Source organism: Schistocerca cancellata, chromosome 10, assembly GCF_023864275.1.
Source record: "Schistocerca cancellata isolate TAMUIC-IGC-003103 chromosome 10, iqSchCanc2.1, whole genome shotgun sequence".
Classification (NCBI taxonomy): domain Eukaryota; kingdom Metazoa; phylum Arthropoda; class Insecta; order Orthoptera; family Acrididae; genus Schistocerca; species Schistocerca cancellata.
Genome location: NC_064635.1, coordinates 188,045,070 through 188,064,235, shown reverse-complemented (window position 1 = coordinate 188,064,235; position 19,166 = coordinate 188,045,070). Strand labels below are relative to the sequence as shown.

The 19,166-nt window shown below is 41.8% G+C and overlaps 1 protein-coding gene across 1 annotated transcript in view; it reads left to right on the top strand.

Moving 5' to 3' along the window:
* Positions 1-484: 484 nt before the first annotated feature.
* The window catches only part of LOC126106234 (potassium voltage-gated channel protein eag), a 362,209-nt gene continuing 343,527 nt past the window's right edge, over positions 485-19,166 (top strand). The window contains exon 1 of the mRNA XM_049912462.1: positions 485-877. Coding sequence (XP_049768419.1) covers positions 485-877 — 393 coding nt within the window. The remainder of the gene's footprint in view (positions 878-19,166) is intronic.

Below are 19,166 nucleotides of genomic sequence, written 5' to 3'. Positions count from 1 at the left end.
ACAGTGAAAAAAGTGGTCCAACTAAAACATTTATATTTCTTTACGTACTACACGAATATGTAATAAAAATGGGGGTTCCTATTAAAAAAAAAACAAAAAAACAAAAAAAAAACGCAAGTGATATCCGTTTGACCTATGGCAGCGCCATCTAGCGAGCCAACCATAGCGCAATCTGGTTTCCCCCTTCAAGCTAGACGAGTTTCGTTCTTTGTAGTTTTTTCGTTTGACGCTTATGTCGTGAGGTATTTGGCCCGGTCACTATCAATGGACCACCCTGTATACGGAAACTTTTGAGATCAGCTCCACTGCAGGGGGGGGGGGGGGGTGGAGGGGCGCAGCGATATTTTTCCGTCGACCTATCGATACTTTTCACGATTTATCGAGGCGCGATAGAATAAGTTTTCTAAATGTTGGTATATCGATTTCCCGATATTCTTAAGACTATCAGCAGTCGTAACGCGCAGCGCCGCCGACGTTTCAGATGATGAGCCTGAACGCGGACGTGATGCCGCAGTACCGCCAGGAGGCGCCCAAGACGCCGCCGCACATCCTGCTGCACTACTGCGCCTTCAAGGCCATCTGGGACTGGATCATCCTGTGCCTGACCTTCTACACCGCCATCATGGTGCCCTACAACGTCGCCTTCAAGAACAAGACGTCCGAGGACGTGTCGCTGCTCGTCGTCGACTCGATCGTCGACGTCATCTTCTTCATCGACATCGTGCTCAACTTCCACACGACGTTCGTCGGCCCCGGCGGCGAGGTGGTGTCCGACCCGAAGGTCATCCGCATGAACTACCTCAAGTCGTGGTTCATCATCGACCTGCTGTCGTGCCTGCCGTACGACGTGTTCAACGCGTTCGACCACGACGAGGACGTAAGTACCGGCACGGACGGCCCGCTGCCGAGCGGCGCAGACTGCGCCGGGGACGCCACTGCGGCGCCCGCCCCCGCTTCCGCCTCCGCGGCCGCCGCCGCCGCCGCCGCAGCTGCTGCCGCCTCCGCGGGCTCGCTCGACGCCACTAGTGTCTTCGGCGACAACGTGAGTACCGCAGCGGCCGGGCCGGGGGCCTCACCCGGTGCCGCCCCCGACCCTGACGCTGCACCCTCTCGTCTCCGTCTACCGACCTTCCTTACTCTGTCTTTTATTTTCTCTCTCTCACCACTCATCTTTCGTTTGCCGCTTACAACGACAGCACAGCAGTCCAATCCCTTCAGAAAGGCTAGACCTTCTCATACATACTGCCTTCTATTGACATCGACGATAAGCTGGTTTGAGGATCATCCAATTTATAATAAGAACGGAAACTGAAGTAATGAATTAAAAATTTCTGCCGTGGCTGGCACTTGAAACTGAGTCTCCCGCTTATTAGGCAAATGTGATTACCACCAGCACACAGTAGCACTCCGGCTAACACAGTTGCGTGGACTCCAGTGCCCTCCTAACGCAAACTTCACACCACGCCTTTACGGACGGCATTGAGGGAGGCTACGAGGTGCATTCAAGTTCTAAGGCCGAGTTTTTTTCTAATTAACTACTCACCCGAAATCGATGAAACTGGCGTTACTTCTCGACGTAATCGCCCTGCACAGAGAGTGTCTTTCATTGTTAGAAAAATCCAAAAGTCACTAGGAGCCAGGTCAGTTGAGTAGGGAGCATGAGGAATCACTTCAAAGTTGTTATCACGAAGAAACTGTTGCGTAACGTTAGCTCGATGTGCGGGTGCGTTGTCTTGGTGAAACAGCACACGCGCAGCCCTTCCCGGATGTTTTTGTTGCAGTGCAGGAAGGAATTTGTTCTTCAAAACATTTTCGTAGGATGCACCTGTTACCGTAGTGCCCTTTGGAACGCAATGGGTACGCCCTCGCTGTCCCAGAACATGGACACCATCATTTTTTCAGCACTGGCGGTTACCCAAAATTTTTTTGGTGGCGGTGAATCTGTGTGCTTCCATTGAGCTGACTGGCGCTTTGTTTCTGGATTGAAAAATGGCATCCACGTCTCATCCATTGTCACATCCGACGAAAAGAAAGTCCCATTCATGCTGTCGTTGCGCGTCAACATTGCTTGGCAACATGCCACACGGGCAGCCATGTGGTCGTTCGTCAGCATTCGTGGCACCCACCTCGATGACACTTTTCGCATTTTCAGGTCGTCGTGCAGGATTGTGTGCACAGAACCCACAGAAATGCCAACTCTGGAGGCGATCTGTTCAACAGTCATTCGGCGATCCCCCAAAACAATTCTCTCCACTTTCTCGATCGTGTCGTCAGACCGGCTTGTGCGAGCCCGAGGTTGTTTCGGTTTGTTGTCACACAATGTTCTGCCTTCATTAAACTGTCGCACCCACAAACGCACTTTCGACACATCCATAACTCCATCACCACATGTCTCCTTCAACTGTCGATGAATTTCAATTGGTTTCACACCACGCAAATTCAGGAAACGAGTGATTGCACGCTGTTCAAGTAAGGAAAACGTCACCATTTTAAGTATTTAAAACAGGTCTCATTCTCGCCGCTGGCGGTAAAATTCCATCTGCCATATGGTTCTGCCATCTCTGAAACGTATTGACAATGAACGCGGCCTCATTTTAAAACAATTCGTATGTTTCTATCTGTTTCCAGTCCGGAAAAAAAAATTGGAGGCCCTAGAACTTGAATGCACATCGTAGGTCACGCAGCTGCGATAGCCATAATGCTACAAAACATCTGCCTATTGAGCAGGAGACCTGGTTTCAGTTCCCAGCAATGGCACGAATTTTTATTCATTTCTTCATCTTCTGTCCTGATCGAAGATAAAGTAGGGACTCATATGTCTGCAGCAAACAGCAACTCCATCAGATCAATTACCTAGGACAGCGGTCTCCAAACCTTTTAGTGCGCGGTCCATATTGACTCCTCCACGAAGTCATAAGGGCCAAGATCTACCTACTGGGATTAAACCACCCTACACGATCACCGTAATGTGAGGCTAAAGGAAAGATGAAATCGCAAAAATCTAAGGTTGTGGGAATAGCTAGCACTGAAACGAACTACGATTTTTATGTAATTACATAATTTTGATTGGTGGACGTACGTGATCGAAATTCTGGCGTATTTTATTCGGGCGAATTTCACCGATAAAAAAAAATATGTCACTGCACACTCTTCATGAAAGCGTCCTGCAAAGTTAACGAAATCTCAAAATCATTGTTAGCAACACTATTACTGCAAGACGTAATAGAGGTAATGTCAACGCATTGTTATTTCAAGCGGCGCAACAATAGGTTTAGTTATGTAGTCTTGTAGCGAGTAGCAGAGCCAATGTCGCGGTGTATTGGTCGCGATAGGCTTCGAAACTCAATTGTTGGCAGTATAGGTACCAACTGAAATATTTGGCGGTCCGGATACCGGGGACGTCCGGCTAGCTAAAGCGGGCCGAATGGAGACCCCTGACCTACGATTTTGGTCAAATGCTTCAGTGGAGCGGAATATACGAGGGGTGGAACTTTAATAGTGGCAACTATTTATTTACAGCTCGTACAAAATAGATACGTGTCTCACAGTTTTACTGACCATCAAAGTAGTGACCAACATTGTATATAACCCGTTGCCAGCGACGTGGAAGTCGTAGGATACTCTTAGCAGTGCTGGTTGTGTTGACAGTTTGGGCAGCGCGGTCTATTGCCCGACGTATTTGTAGCAGTTCTGAAGCGAATGCCGCGAAGTGTTGCTTCCAGGTTAGAAATCGAGCTGAACTCACGAGGGCTTAAGTCAGGGGAGTGCAGTAGCTGGTATAGCACTTAGCAGCCCCATCAGTCAAACAAATCAGTAACAGCTTGCACTGTACGTGCTTGAGCATTGTCCTGCAAAATGATGGTCAGGTCCTGCAGAAAGTGTCATCACTTCTGTCTCTATGCTGTCCATTTTTGGAACACAACCTACGACCAGCTTAGAGACAGAAATGATGACACTTTCTGCAGGACCTGACCATCATTTTGCAGGACAATGCTCAAGCACGTACAGTGATTTACTGATTTAATTACTTTTGAATACATTGTGGCAGTGAACAGTGATCAATGTGTTACAAATATTTACTATCAAAAACAGTCTTGATCACAATTTATTTATTACAGTGACCGGTTTCCACCACTACTGTGGTCATCTTCAGACCTACAAGTCGTATACAAAGCTTTAATTAGAGGGCTACATACGTTAAAGAAAATATGTAAAGTTATAAAGCTATAAAACGATGAATTACCAATCAGTAAGAACCTCCGTCTGGTGGTAAATTGCTCCGGAATGATGTCATTACTAACCAATCGGTTGTAGGTCGAATAACAATGTAAAATTTCTTAGTTAAAAGAACAATCTAAAGAAAGGAAAATACACACACACACACACACACACACACACACACTAAACTTAGCTTGTTTAACAGTTATTGTCAATTAAGAAGTGTTAAAAATATTTAAACATATAGGATAAATGAACTTCGTTTTGACAGTACATGGGTTGCCCTCTCAAGGCCTGTTAGTGAACCAGATGAAACCACTGGTTGCCATGGTTTTATACTCCTTATTGCTAATTCACATCCCTTTATTTTCGACACTACGGCTCGTAGTATTATAATTTTAAATTCCTTCCATTTTCATTGTTATTTATTTGTTTATAAGACTGGCATGCAACATAAGACATAGCAATGCCTTTTAAAAATTGTCACACATAAAAAATGGAATCTACATATGAACTTCATAGACAATATTTCATAAATATGCACAACTACTGTGCCGTCTCAATTTTTTTCCTTAGTATTGATGTGTAAGAATTGTTATGTAATCTATGTAAATGGAAGTCTTTTAATTACACCAGTAAATCGTATCTGTGCAGTATGTACTATGTATGTTAGTTAACGATTATTGCAGCCTACTCATTGAAAATCGTTTTAATAAGACATGTTGCTGCTCAGTATTACATCGTCTGACATGACAGTCTTTGCCATTCCACTCCATGGCAATCACTAGTTCGCCTATCGACTTTACAACAACTTCAGTGGAAAGAAGCTTGCTGCCACATCTTTGGAACGGCGTCCAACTTCACCATGGCAACCAGTGGTTCCAAATGGTTCACTAACAGGCCTTGAGAGGGCAACCCATGTACTGTCGAAACGAAGTTCATTTATCCTATATGTTTAAATATTTTTAACACTTATTAATTGACAATAACTGTTAAACAAGCTAAGTTAAGTGTGTGTGTATTTTCCTCTCTTGACAATGTTCTTTTAACTAAGAAATTTTACATTGCTATTCGATCTATAACCGATTGGTTAGTAATGACATCATTCCGTCAGAAGTGGGCGGAACCTCCATTATATATTGTAAGACGTGCACTTGTTTCTCCAGTTGTGATTTACCACCAGAAGGAGGTTCTTACTGACTGGTAATTCATCGATTTATAGCTTTATAAATTTACGCAATTTCTTTAATGTATGTAGCTCTCTAATTAATGCTTTGTATACGACTTGTAGGTCTGAAGATGACCACAGTAGTGGACGGAACCGGTCACTGTAATAAATAAATTGTGGTCAAGACTGTATTTGATAGTAAATATTTGTTACTGATTTGTTTGACTGATGGGGCTGTTAAGTGCTATACCACCTACTGCACTCCCCTGACTTAAGCCTTCGTGAGTTCAACTCAATTTCCAAACTGAAGGAAACACTTGACAGCATTCGCTTCAGAACTGCTACAAATTCGACGGACAATAGACCACGCCGCTCGAACTGTCAACACTACTAGCACTGCTAAGAGTATCCTACGACTTCCACATCGCTGGCAACGGGTTAAACACAATGCTTGTGACTACTTTGAAGGTCAGTAAATCTTTGAAATACGTATCTGTTTTGTACGAGCTGTAAAGAAATAGTTGCCACTATTAAATTTCCAACACTCATACACTCCCTAGTAATTACGCAGTGGATTCTTGTCCAAATTTTCGTAGCCAAACGAAGACTGGTAAATGAACAAATGAAGTATCAAACCGTTTAGCGTGAAGCCTAGCTTTGCAGAGAAAGAGTAATTGGGTAATAAAGCAAAACGTAATTAGTGGTTTTAGGCAAAAATTTTATCCTAATTTTCCTAGCCATACGAAGAGTGGTGTATAAGCAAATTGGGTATCAAATTGACCAGCACGACGTCTGTTGTGTCTAGTAATCCTACATACTCGGTACTCTAATCAAACAACTCGGATTAATGAGTTTTATTACAACAGCAGAAATGTTGGAACACGTGAGGCAATACTGACCCTACGACTTATCTTAGAAGAAAGATTAAGGAAAGGCAAACCTACGTTTCTAGCATTTGTAGACTTAGAGAAAGCTTTTGACAATGTTGACTGGAATACTCTCTCTCAAATTCTGAAGGGATTAAATACAGGGAGCGAAAGGCTATTTACAATTTGTACAGAAAGCAGGTGGCCGTTATAAGAGTCAAGGGACATGAAAGGGAAGCAGTGGTTGGGAAGAGAGTGAGACAGGGTTGTGCCTCTGCCCGATGCTACTCAATCTGTATATTGAGCAAGCAGTAAAGGAAACAAAAGAAAAGTTCGGAGTAGGTATTTAAGTCCATGGAGAAGAAAGAAAAACTTTGAGGTTTGCCGATGACATTGTAATTCTGTCAGAGACAGCAAAGGACTTGGTAGAGCAGTTGACCGGAATGATCAGTGTCTTGAAAGGAGGGTATAAAATGAACATCAACAAAAGCAAAACAAGGATAATGGAATGTAGTCGAATTAAGTCGGGTGATGCTGAGGGAATTAAGTTATGAAATGAGACACTTAAAGTAGTAAAGGAGTTTTGCTATTTGGGGAGCAAAATAACTGATGATGGTCGAAGTAGAGAGGATATAAAATGTAGACTGGCAATGGCAAGGAAAGCGTTTCTGAAGAAGAGAAATTTGTTAACATCGGGTATAGATTTAAGTGCCAGGAAGTCGTTTCTGAAAGTATTTGTATGGAGTGTAGCCATTGGTATGGAAGTAAAACATGGACAATAAATAGTTTAGACAAGAAGAGAATAGAAGCTTTCGAAATGTGGTGCTACAGAAGAATGCTGAAGAGTAGATGGGTAGATCACATAACTAATGAGAAGGTATTGAATAGAATTGGGGAGAAGAGGAGCTTGTGGAACAACTTGACTAGACAAGGGATCGGTTGGTAGTATATGTTCTGAGGCATCAAGGGATCACGAATTTAGTATTAGAGGGCAGCGTGGAGAGTAAAAATCGTAGAGGGAGACCAAGAGATGAATACACTAAGCAGATTCAGAAGGCTGTAGGTTGCAGTAGGTACTGGGAGATGAAGAAGCTTGCACATGGTAGAGTAGCTTGGAGAGCTGCATCAAACCAGTCTCAGGACTGAAGACCACAACAACAACATATTCCAAGATAAGTACAAATACTTAATTTTTATCTGAGAATTCTTGTAGTCTTTTATACATGATTACCCACAAGTGCAATTACACAGGGCGATGTACAAAATAATCAGTCGTCTTCAGAATAGACAAACACAAGTAACACTTCTGCTCCTAGCGATCACTACGCAGTAACAAAGTCCATTTGAGCGAAAAGTAATTAATTGCTAGAAAGTGATCAGAGTAACTAAAAAAACTTCCAGCACTTCTTAATATTGCGTCGTATTGACATCAGCGATTAGCTGGTTTGGTGATCCTCCAGCAGTTGAAGAGTGGAAATAGATAACTTTCCAAGTGACAAACCTAACATTTTTCAGGATAAAAAAAAGTCTCTGTTTTTACGAAACAAATTTGTGCCCAAAAACTTGATAAGGTATTCTGATACCGAAGAATTATTCTGCTCAAAGCATCATTGTATAAAAATAACGAGATAATTCAGAAATTAAACGCCTTATTAAGAAAGTTTGAAGTGTCATATCAGGAAACTGGTTCTAAGTGCTAATCACAAAGTTTTTACAAGTTGATCCTTGCGGAGAAGAAAACGGCAACCAACCACTGTTAATAAGGCTGTTTATTAACGCAATCAGCGGCATTAACGGTTTCGAACCGAGAGGTTAATCTTCAGACGGGTATTCACGTTTACGTTACATTTGTTGTTATGTATATTAGTTTCTGGTTGTATTTTTTCCAATAACTAATATAAAAACTTATTAAATGTAACATAAACGGCAACCGGCATCTGAACATGAACCGACCCTCTAATACCTCCTAATAGTGTCTTTTACTGACATCAACGATAAGCTGATCCTCCAACTATTGAAGAGTGGAAATAGGTAACTTTTGAAGTGCCAAATCTGACAGTTTTCAGGAGAATGGAAAAACAGTGTAACTCTGTTTTATAAACTCATGCCCAAAAGTTGAGAAGATATTCTGGTACCACAGAATTATTCTGCTCACAGCATCACCGTAAAAAAATATTAGAAAATAAATACCTTAGTTACTGTGATCGTTTCATACCTTCTGTTACTGCTAATAACTAGACACTAGTGCCTACGAGCTAAGTACGAATCATAAAAATTTTAAAAGTTGATTTTGGAGGAGAAGAAAAAAGCACATAACCACGTTAATAATACTGTTAATATATTAACACAAACAGCGGCATTACCGGTTTCGAACCGTCAGATTAATCTTCAGACGGCTGTTCGCGTTTACACCGCATTTGTTGTAACTTACATTAGTTTCTGGCTGTCTTTTTTTTTCAACAATTGATGTTATAATCATCACTTGAAACATAAACGTCAACAGGCATTTGAAGATGAATCCCTCGGGTCGAAACCGGCAACGGCGCTATTTGTGTTAATAAAAAGAACTACAAACAGAGGCTGTTTTCTTCTTTGCAAGAATCAACATGTACTTTTTTACAAAACCACGCTCTCAAACAGTCAGTTTTCGACTAAATAATAGGAAGAAAGTTTTTGTTCCAAGTGATATTAACACAGAGGCATTATATTTTATTTGTGATAATAACGGCACAGAAATTTAGTATTGGTTTTCTAACCAATAGAACTGTAGTTAACAAAATCCGGTTCTTATATCTTTAAAATCTTGGAATTCCAGAGGGAAGCGTAGCTTGGCACAAAGACCATGCGCCATCTACTAAAGAATGTTTGAAAGACTTCATCTATGGTTTGGCACCTGGATGAAGTCTACGGATATCAAAGGAATACCGAGAACACGACAGCAACTGAAAACGCATTTTGGGGAAATATGGCACTTACATTGTTTTCCATTTCCACGCTTCGATTATAGTTTTGCCAAATGTTTTAGCGGAGCGAACTGTAGATTCCCAAGAAACTATACAGAGGCTTTTTGTCCGAAGTTTCATAGCCAAACGAAGATTGGGAAATGGGCAAATGGAGTATCAAACTGTCCGGCATGAGGTTTAGTTTTGCAAATAAAGATTTATTTGCTTCAAAGTAATCAGAACAATTAAGAAAAACTTAATTAGTGATTTGAGGGAAAATTTTTGTCCGAATTGTCCTAGACAAACTAAGGAGGCAGCAAATTGACCAACAATAGGCCCAGTTTAGAAAAAAAAATTGTGAAAACAATCTGGGTAATTAAAAGGACTTATTAAGTGGTTTGCAGGAAAAATTTTGTTCGAATTTGCCTAACCAAACGAAGAATGGTACATGGACAAGTGGGGTACAAAATTGACCTGCGTGAAGTCTAGTTTAGCAGAAAAGAATTTAATTGCTTGAAGGGAATCAGAGTAATCAAGAAAAACTTAATGAGTAGTTTGAGAGAAAACTGAAATATTTTGCGAAGATCTGCTGTTCGTTGTATGAATGAAGTGTCTAAAAGTTTATCTATTCACGGCTTAGTTATATTGTGCGTAGAAAGTTACATTCGTGTAGACATTGTGCAATTCTTTCTTTCATGTTGAACAAGTAAAACAAGTATCAAATTACAATTTAAGATGAAACTTCTATGCCTACTCTTGATGTACTGGGTGATCAAAAAGTCAGTATAAATTTGAAAACTGAATAAATCACGGAATAATGTAGATAGAGAGGTACAAATTGACACACATGCTTGGAATGACATGGGGTTTTATTAGAACCAAAAAAATACAAACGTTCAAAAAATGTCCGACAGATAGCGCTTCATCTGATCAGAATAGCAATAATTAGCATAACAAAGTAAGACAAAGCAAAGATGATGTTCTTTACAGGAAATGCTCAATATGTCCACCATCATTCCTCAACAATAGCTCTAGTCGAGGAATAATGTTGTGAACAGCACTATAAAGCATGTCCGGAGTTATGGTGAGGCATTGGCGTCGGATGTTGTCTTTCAGCATCCCTAGAGATGTTGGTCGATCACGATACACTTGCGACTTCAGGTAACCCCAAAGCCAATAATCGCACGGACTGATGTCTGGAGACCTGGGAGGCCAAGCATGACGAATGTGGCGGCTGAGCACACGATCATCACCAAACGACGCGCGCAAGCAACACTTTTTTTTGTTCTAATAAAACCCCATGTCATTCCAAGCATGTGTGTCAATTTTTACCTCTCTATCTACATTATTCCGTGGTTTACTAAGTTTTCAAATTTGTACTGACTTTCTGATCACCCAGTATACAGGGTGTTACAAAAAGGTACGGCCAAACCTTCAGGAAACATTCCTCATACACAAATAAAGAAAAGATGTTATGTGGGCATGTGTCCGGAAACGCTTAATTTCCATGTTAGAGCTCATTTTAGTTTAGTCAGTATGTACTGTACGTCCTCGATTCACCGCCAGCTGGCCCAATTGAAGGAAGGTAATGTTGACTTCGGTGCTTGTGTTGACATGCGACTCATTGCTCTACAGTACTAGCATCAAGCACATCAGTACGTAGCATCAACACGTTAGTGTTCATCACGAACGTGGTTTTGCAGTCAGTGCAATGTTTACAAATGCGGAGTTGGCAGATGCCTATTTGATGTATGGATTAGCACGGGGCAATAGCCGTGGCGCGGTACGTTTGTATCGAGACAGATTTCCAGAACGAAGGTGTCCCGACAGGGCGACGTTCGAAGCAATTGATCGGCGTCTTAGGGAGCACGGAACATTCCAGCCTATGACTCGCGACTGGGGAAGACCTAGAACGACGAGGACACCTGCAATGGACGAAGCAATTCTTCGTGCAGTTGACGATAACCCTAATGTCAGCGTCAGAGAAGTAGCTGCTGTACAAGGTAACGTTGCCACGTCACTGTATGGAGAGTGCTACGGGAGAACCAGTTGTTTCCGTACCATGTACAGCGTGTGCAGGCACTATCAGCAGCTGATTGGTCTCCACAGGTACACTTCTGCGAATGGTTCATCCAACAATGTGTCAATCCTCATTTCAGTGCAAATGTTCTCTTTATGGATGAGGCTTCATTCCAACGTGATCAAATTGTAAATTTTCACAATCAACATGTGTGGGCCGACGAGAATCCGCACGCAATTGTGCAATCACGTCATCAACACAGATTTTCTGTAAACGTTTGGGCAGGCATTGTTGGTGATGTCTTCATTGGGCCCCATGTTCTTCCACCTACGCTCAATGGAGCACGTTAACACGATTTCATACGGGATACTCTACCTGTGCTGCTAGAACATGTGCCTTTACAAGTACGACACAACATGTGATTCATGCACGATGGAGCTCCTGCACATTTCAGTCGAAGTGTTCGTACGCTTCTCAACAACAGATTCGGTGACCGATGGATTGGTAGAGGCGGACCAATTCCATGGCCTCCACGCTCTCCTGACCTCAACCCTCTTGACTTTCATTTATGGGGGCATTTGAAAGCTCTTGTCTACGCAACCCCGGTACCAAATGTAGAGACTCTTCGTGCTCGTATTGTGGACGGCTGTGATACAATACGCCAATCTCCAGGGCTGCATCAGCGCATCAGGGATTCCATGCGACGGAGGGTCGATGCATGTATCCTCGCTAACGGAGGACATTTTGAACATTTCCTGTAACAAAGTGTTTGAAGTCACGCTGGTACGTTCTGTTGCTGTGTGTTTCCATTCCACGATCAATGTGATTTGAAGAGAAGTAATAAAATGAGCTCTAACATGGAAAGTAAGCGTTTCCGGACACATGTTCACATAACATATTTTCTTTCTTTCTTTGTGTGTGAGGAATGTTTCCTGAAAGTTTGGCCGTACCTTTTTGTAACACCCTGTATAGGCATACTCCTAGTAATAATAGAATGCCAACAGACATTTAAATATATTATATTTCATGCTGTATGAACAGAACTTGACAATAAAAAGAATGAAAAAAGAACGGTCACTATAAAAGTAAGAAATAAAAGAGAGGAACATTCGATACGCACACATTAAAATACGAGGTCTGTTCAAAAAATTCCGGAACTTTATCCACACAATTTTTCTAGGCATACCTTTTACTTATTGTGCATGGTCTCCTTCGAAATACTCTCCTCCACAATTTTTACACCGCTCCCAATCGCCGTTTTCACTTCCGGAAACAGTCTTCGCACGCATCTTGCTGGATCGCGCGAAGCGCCGTCTGTGAATTTTCTTTTATCTCGTCTATCTTTGCAAATCTTCGTCATTTCGTCCGCCCGCTTAGCTGGGTGGTAACGTGCTCGGCTCCCATGCAAGGGGGCCCGGGTTCGATTCCCGGGCGGGTTGGATTTTCTTCGCTCGGGGACGGGGTGTTGTGTTGTCCTAATCATCATTTCATCCCCATCACCGGCATGCAAGACGCCCAATGTGGCGTCGACTCAAATAAGACTTGCACTCTATTTAGCGGCCGAACTTCCCCGGATCGGACCTCCCGGCCAGTGATGCCATACGCTCCTTTCCTTTACTTCGTCCTTTCAAAGGGGTTTTCAGCTTAGAAATAACAAAAAGTCCGCAGGAGGCAGCCCTGCAGGGTACTGCGGATAAGGCAGCACAGTTATTTCGTTTCTTGTTCAATAGTCACGTGCCAACTGGGATGAATGTGCGGATGCATTATCGTGATGCAAGAGCCATAAATCGCTTCGCTACATTTCAGACCGTTTTCCCCTCACGTTTTCTAGCAGGCGTCGCAACACGTCCCGCTAATACCGTCGATTAGCCATTTGCTTGCCCTTGTGGTACTAATTCATATGAACTAATCCTTCAAAGTCAAAGAAAACTATCAGAATGACTTCGACATTTGACCTGACCTGACGAGCTTTTTTTATTCTTGGAGAACCTTTCGCGACCCGTCGTGAAGATTGAACCTTGGTCTCAACATCACAACCGTAGACCCACGTCTCATCACTTAAGGAACATCTCGTTCTCATTTTCGCCATCCGAAAGCTCTTCACAGATTGCGAGGCGAAGGTCTTTCTCGTCTTCTCATGACCTGTGGGACGAACTTGGATGCAATACGATGCATTCCAAGATTCTGGGTCAGGGTTTCATGACATGATGTTACATTCTTCTGCAACCTCTCGGACAGTCAGTCCTCGATTGGCAGGCACGATTATTCCGTTGATGTTCCTGGCAGGAGCGTCGTCGGTAGACGTCGAAAAGCGTCCTGAACGAGGGTCATCTTTGTTTCCGTCTGGCCATTTTTAAACCGTGTGAACCATTCGTAACATCGAGTGAGGCCTAAGCACTCATTACTGTAGGCTTCCTGCATCATTTTGTGTGTGTCTCTAAGGGTTTTCTTGAGTTTCACACAATACGAGGTGCATTCAAGTTCTAAGGCCTCCGATTTTTTTTCTCCAGACTGGAAAGAGATAGAAACATGCGCATTGTTTTAAAATGAGGCCGCGTTCATTGTCAATACGTTTCAGAGATGGCAGTACCGTACGGAAGATGGAATTTTACCGCCAGCGGCGAGAATGAGAACTGTTATAAATACTTAAAATCGCGACGTTTTCCTTACTTGAACAGCGTGCAATCATTCGTTTTCTGAATTTGCGTGGTGTGAAACCAATTGAAATTCATCGACAGTTTAAGGAGACATGTGGTGATGGAGTTATGGATGTGTCGAAAGTGCGTTCGTGGGTGCGACAGTTTAATGAAGGCAGAACATCGTGTGACAACAAACCGAAACAACCTCGGGCTCGCACAAGCTGGTCTGACGACATGATCGAGAAAGTGGAGAGAATTGTTTTGGGGGATTGCCGAATGACTGTTGAACAGATCGCCTCCAGAGTTGGCATTTCTGTGGGTTCTGTGCTCACAATCCTGCATGACGACCTGAAAATGCGAAAAGTGTCATCCAGGTGGGTGCCACGAATGCTGACAGACGACCACACGGCTGCCCGTGTGGCATGTTGCCAAGCAATGTTGACGCGCAACGACAGCGTGAATGGGACTTTCTTTTCGTCGGTTGTGGCAATGGATGAGTCGTGGATGCCATTTTTCAATCCAGAAAAAAGCGCCAGTGAGCTCAATGGAAGTACACAGATTCACCGCCACCAAAAAAATTTCGGGTAACCGCCAGTGCTGAAAAAATGATGGTGTCCATGTTCTGGGACAGCGAGGGCGTAATCCTTACCCATTGCATTCCAAAGGGCACTACGGTAACAGGTGCATCCTACGAAAATGTTTCGAAGAACAAATTCCTTCCTGCACTGCAACAAAAACGTCCGGGAAGGGCTGCGCGTGTGCTGTTTCACCGAGACTACGCACCCGCACATCGAGCTAACGTTACGCAACAGTTTCTTCGTGATAACTTTGAAGTGATTCCTCATGCTCCCTACTCACCTGAACAGGCTCCTAGTGACTTTTGGCTTTTTCCAACAATGAAAGACACTCTCCGTGGCCGCACATTCACCACCCGTGCTGCTATTGCCTGAGCGATTTTCCAGTGGTCAAAACAGACTCCTAAAGAAGCCTTCGCCGCTGCCATGGAATAATGGCGTCAGCGTTGTGAAAAATGTGTACGTCTGCAGGGCGATTACGTCGAGAAGTAACGCCAGTTTCATCGATTTCGGGTGAGTAGTTAATTAGAAAAACAATCGGAGGCCTTAGAACTTGAATGCACCTCGTATTTAATACAGACGCGTTACGTACTCCCCTAACACTGTCATCTCGAAATTCGCAAACTGTTCTACACAACGTTCAACTCAATACAGCACTGAACAATAATTAACGGGCGTACGATTATGAAGCTTCCGGTAGTACACATTAAACACAGGCATGTGCAGGGATGCCTACCGCATTTCGCTCCAACACACCATTGCCGCGAAATTACGATTGTTCTCGAAGTTTTTGAACAGACCTCGTATTTTCGTCTAATATCAGATAGTAAATTTGTTGCTGAAGTTGCATCGTCAGCTGCTAACAGTAGATCTGAAAGTAGAAATATACACAGATAGAAAAGATTTATAAATCTGCAACCTTCTGTTGTGGGTTGGCAGGAGAGCCAACACCGGGTTAATAGAGGAAGCCGAAAGGCACGCGTTTTAGATCACGCAGGCTGGCGTGAGTTCTGGAACAGGACAAGGAAATTAGAATTTAGAAAAACGGACGTAGCTGGTGGAATACTTAACTTTAATCCATTAATGGTTAACGTGTTCTGGAACAGGACAAGGAAATTAGAATTTAGAAAAACGGACGTAGCTGGTGGAATACTTAACTTTAATCCATTAATGGTCAACGTCGCTCTTGACTGTACATGATTCAGTATCTATAGTAACTGGTAATGTAATCCTCTCAGTGTTATTTGAGATGAATGGGCTATATACGTCTTCACAAAATTCCTTTCTCCGTCTTTATGCTAAACAGCACAAATACAATGCTGCACTCTGCACACAGTTTATTTTCTGTTATCAACAGATGAACTTCAGTCACTACACACACACACACACACACACACACACACACACACACACACACACACACACACACACACACACACACGTGATGTAATAAAATTCTTTAAATTCATCCTGCGTATATTTCATTTACATTGGAGTATGACAGGCTGCAGCAAATGATTTTTTACATTAAAACCCATTATCGTTCTAGATGAGAGCTTTAACTACTATATTTACGTTTAAATATCTTACAGTAATGCACCTGGGTGACGTTGTTGACAACAACCACCAATATCTCAACAGGAGCACATCTTTCCAGTCTCAAGGCAAAACTACATTAAGTGCCGTGCAAGGGAATTTAAAACCTCTGCTTCCAGAGCAATTCTGGAAGATCAGTTTCTGTACTGTAAACATTAGTGCCATTGCACAACTAAAGACAACAAATGTCAAAAGTTATTGATAGTGAACATTAATAATCAATAGTGAGGTAGCATTAGTTCCATTCCTCTGATTTTTTTTTTTTTTTTACTATTGGAGGTTGTTGTTAAATTCTGAATGGAGTTCCATTATCTCATTGTTATAAAACAGAGGGACAGAGTTAATGTTACCTCACGCACTATTTATTAATTTTCACCCTTGATAACTTCTAACATTGGTCATATTTAGTTGTGTGATGAACTAGTGATTTTAGTGTGCATGTGTGTTTTCTAGAATTGCTCTGCAAACTGAGGTTCTAAATTCCCTTGCACAGCAAATTACTTGTTGCAATTTCGTCTTGAAAATGACAGGGTGTGCCTCTTTCAAAATATCGGCAGTTGTCGACAGTGTTACCAGCGGCATTGCCAAAGTTATTTGAAGACTACATGCCGGGAGAATTTTGGATCTAGCTACATTTACAATAAAAAATGTATGTTTTGAAATGGAACATTTTCCAGGCTTGTGGGGACAGAAAGAGTCCTGTTGTGAATGAACTGACACTGTAATTGGACTACTGTGCTGTCATTGACTGTCATCCATATTTGCTTTTTATATTTCATATTCTATTTGATTTTGTACAAATAAAATTATGATGTCACTGTTCCTTTACATTAGAAATTTTTATCTTTTTAATTGCAGTAACTTATATACTAGCTGTTCAGTTGAAACAGCCATTTTAATACTTCACTCTTCTTCTGTCAGATGTACGGAACATCTTGCACAAGCTCATATAGACGACAAATAGAAATAGGCCTTCATATAGAAGTATCACTCAGTCTCTTTCTAACATTCTTTAGCTCAGTTTCATATTAGACTTACTTAGCACTAGTTCTCGATTAGAGCTGCTAGCACGCAAATGGTTTTTATCTTCCACTTCCACCATTTAGAGGAGCATAATCAAAGGAGAAGAATTTTTAATATACGGGTGCAGAGTTATGCAATTTTTATTAGATTCTAGAAAGTAAGAGACCATGCTGTTGTGATTTATTTGCTTACAAGAAAGTATCAAGTGCTACTCGGTAAGACATTGGCTCAAACAGCATTACATACTATACACATAATATGGTGCTGAATGTGTACACATTTTGTAATAATTCCTTTGATGACTGAGAGAAGGTCACTCACAATCCAAAATTTTATGATCACTGCCCACCAAGAGCTTGAATCTGCCCAGTGTCACTGCAAGAAAAGTGTTTAATTGGAGCAAAGATGAACAGGGGATCATTCTGTCAACAATAAGGGCCATACATTGGGAAATCCATTGGTGCAAGCAGCTTTGAAAGAGGGAAGGGTGTTATGGCCCAGTGCTTGGGAACGAGCATCTCAGAAACAGTGAAGCTGATTGGCTGTTCATAAAGTGCTGTTATGATCATATACATAATTTGGTTGAAACTATGAGTGGGAAATACGTGCTGGACTCGTCACATAATATGAAAACTGAAGGCTAGACTACATTGTAGCATACGAGGCATGTCCAGAAAGTAAGTACCATTTAAAAAAAATAAAAACCTCATAAAACACTTTTTTTTAAGTCAAAATTTATTTTTACCAGAAAGAACATTCCTTAAACAATTTTTGTACTTACTGCAGTTGCCACCATTTGTCATAGAGGGATAGTTACTTTTCTATGCCCTCTTCATAGAAAGATGCTGCCACTGAAGACAACCACTGCTGAACACCGTTTTTGGCACTGTTATCACTGTCATAGTGTCTTAATCCAAAATCAGCTTTCAGGTTGAAGAACAAGTGGTAATCACGAGGTGTGAGATTGAGGCTGTACAGCAGGTGAATGGACTGTTCCCAACCAAATTGTGGAATAAAGTTTTGAGTGACACCAGGATAATGGGGATGTGTATTACCATTAGTGCCTCTTCTCCATCAATGTTATTTTGGTTCTGAAATGACTTGACAAAACCAGGTTTCATCACTGCTCTCAATTCTGTTTAAGAATTTAAAGCAGTTCTAAGTCACTTTATTTTGCATACATCCATAAACATCTTTGGAAGCCAACGGGAAATGTAAGTGACTTGTGATTATGTCTTGCAAAACAGCTTTTGAAATTTGTGGAAATTCATCATCGAGCATTCTTATTGCAAACTGTCTGTTTTCAAGAAATTTCTCATTTACTTTCTCAGCCAAACCATCATTGACAATTGAAGGCTGCCCACTCAGTACATCTTGATGAACGTTGGTTCATTGATAATTAAATTGTCTAACCCACTTTTTCACCAGGCCATCAGTAATTAAATTTTCACTGTGAATCTCTACAAGTAGACTATGAATTTAAAGTTGCTTAAGATTCTTTGCATTCAAAAACCATATTACAGAGCACACTTCACAGTTGGTGATCTCAGAGAGTGTCTTAAACATTTTGAACAGTTGCTAACAAAGGTAAAAACAATAGAATCTGGCTGTATTGGCGTCACTGAAAAGACAATGAACCAGAGAGACAAGTGTGAATGTGCATAACTGCTACACTAGTGCTGCAGTGACAATAGAATGAAATGGTACTTACTTTCTGGACAAGCCTCATAGGATATGGGAAATCTGTATTAGCATACAACGCTGATGAAGATGCGTTGATTCTATGACATTGTCAATTATGACTGTATTTACCATGGAATAGTTGAGGCTGGACCGTGGTTCATTGGAAATGTGCAACTTGATTGGATGTATCACATTTCTTGTTACACCAACTTACCTTCTGGAGGCAAAATTGTAAAGACTGCTGATAGACACATGTAAGAATAGAGACTTAGGCATCAGACCTGTCTGTGCCACCCTCTGTGAGGGAAGAATTTTGTTGCAGTCAAAACAGAGACAAGCTGTGAACATCAATTGATGACATGGCAAACAGTTGTTCGGGAAAGACTGCAAAGTGATCAACATTCTACAAGAAATGGAACATTCAGAATTGGCTGGG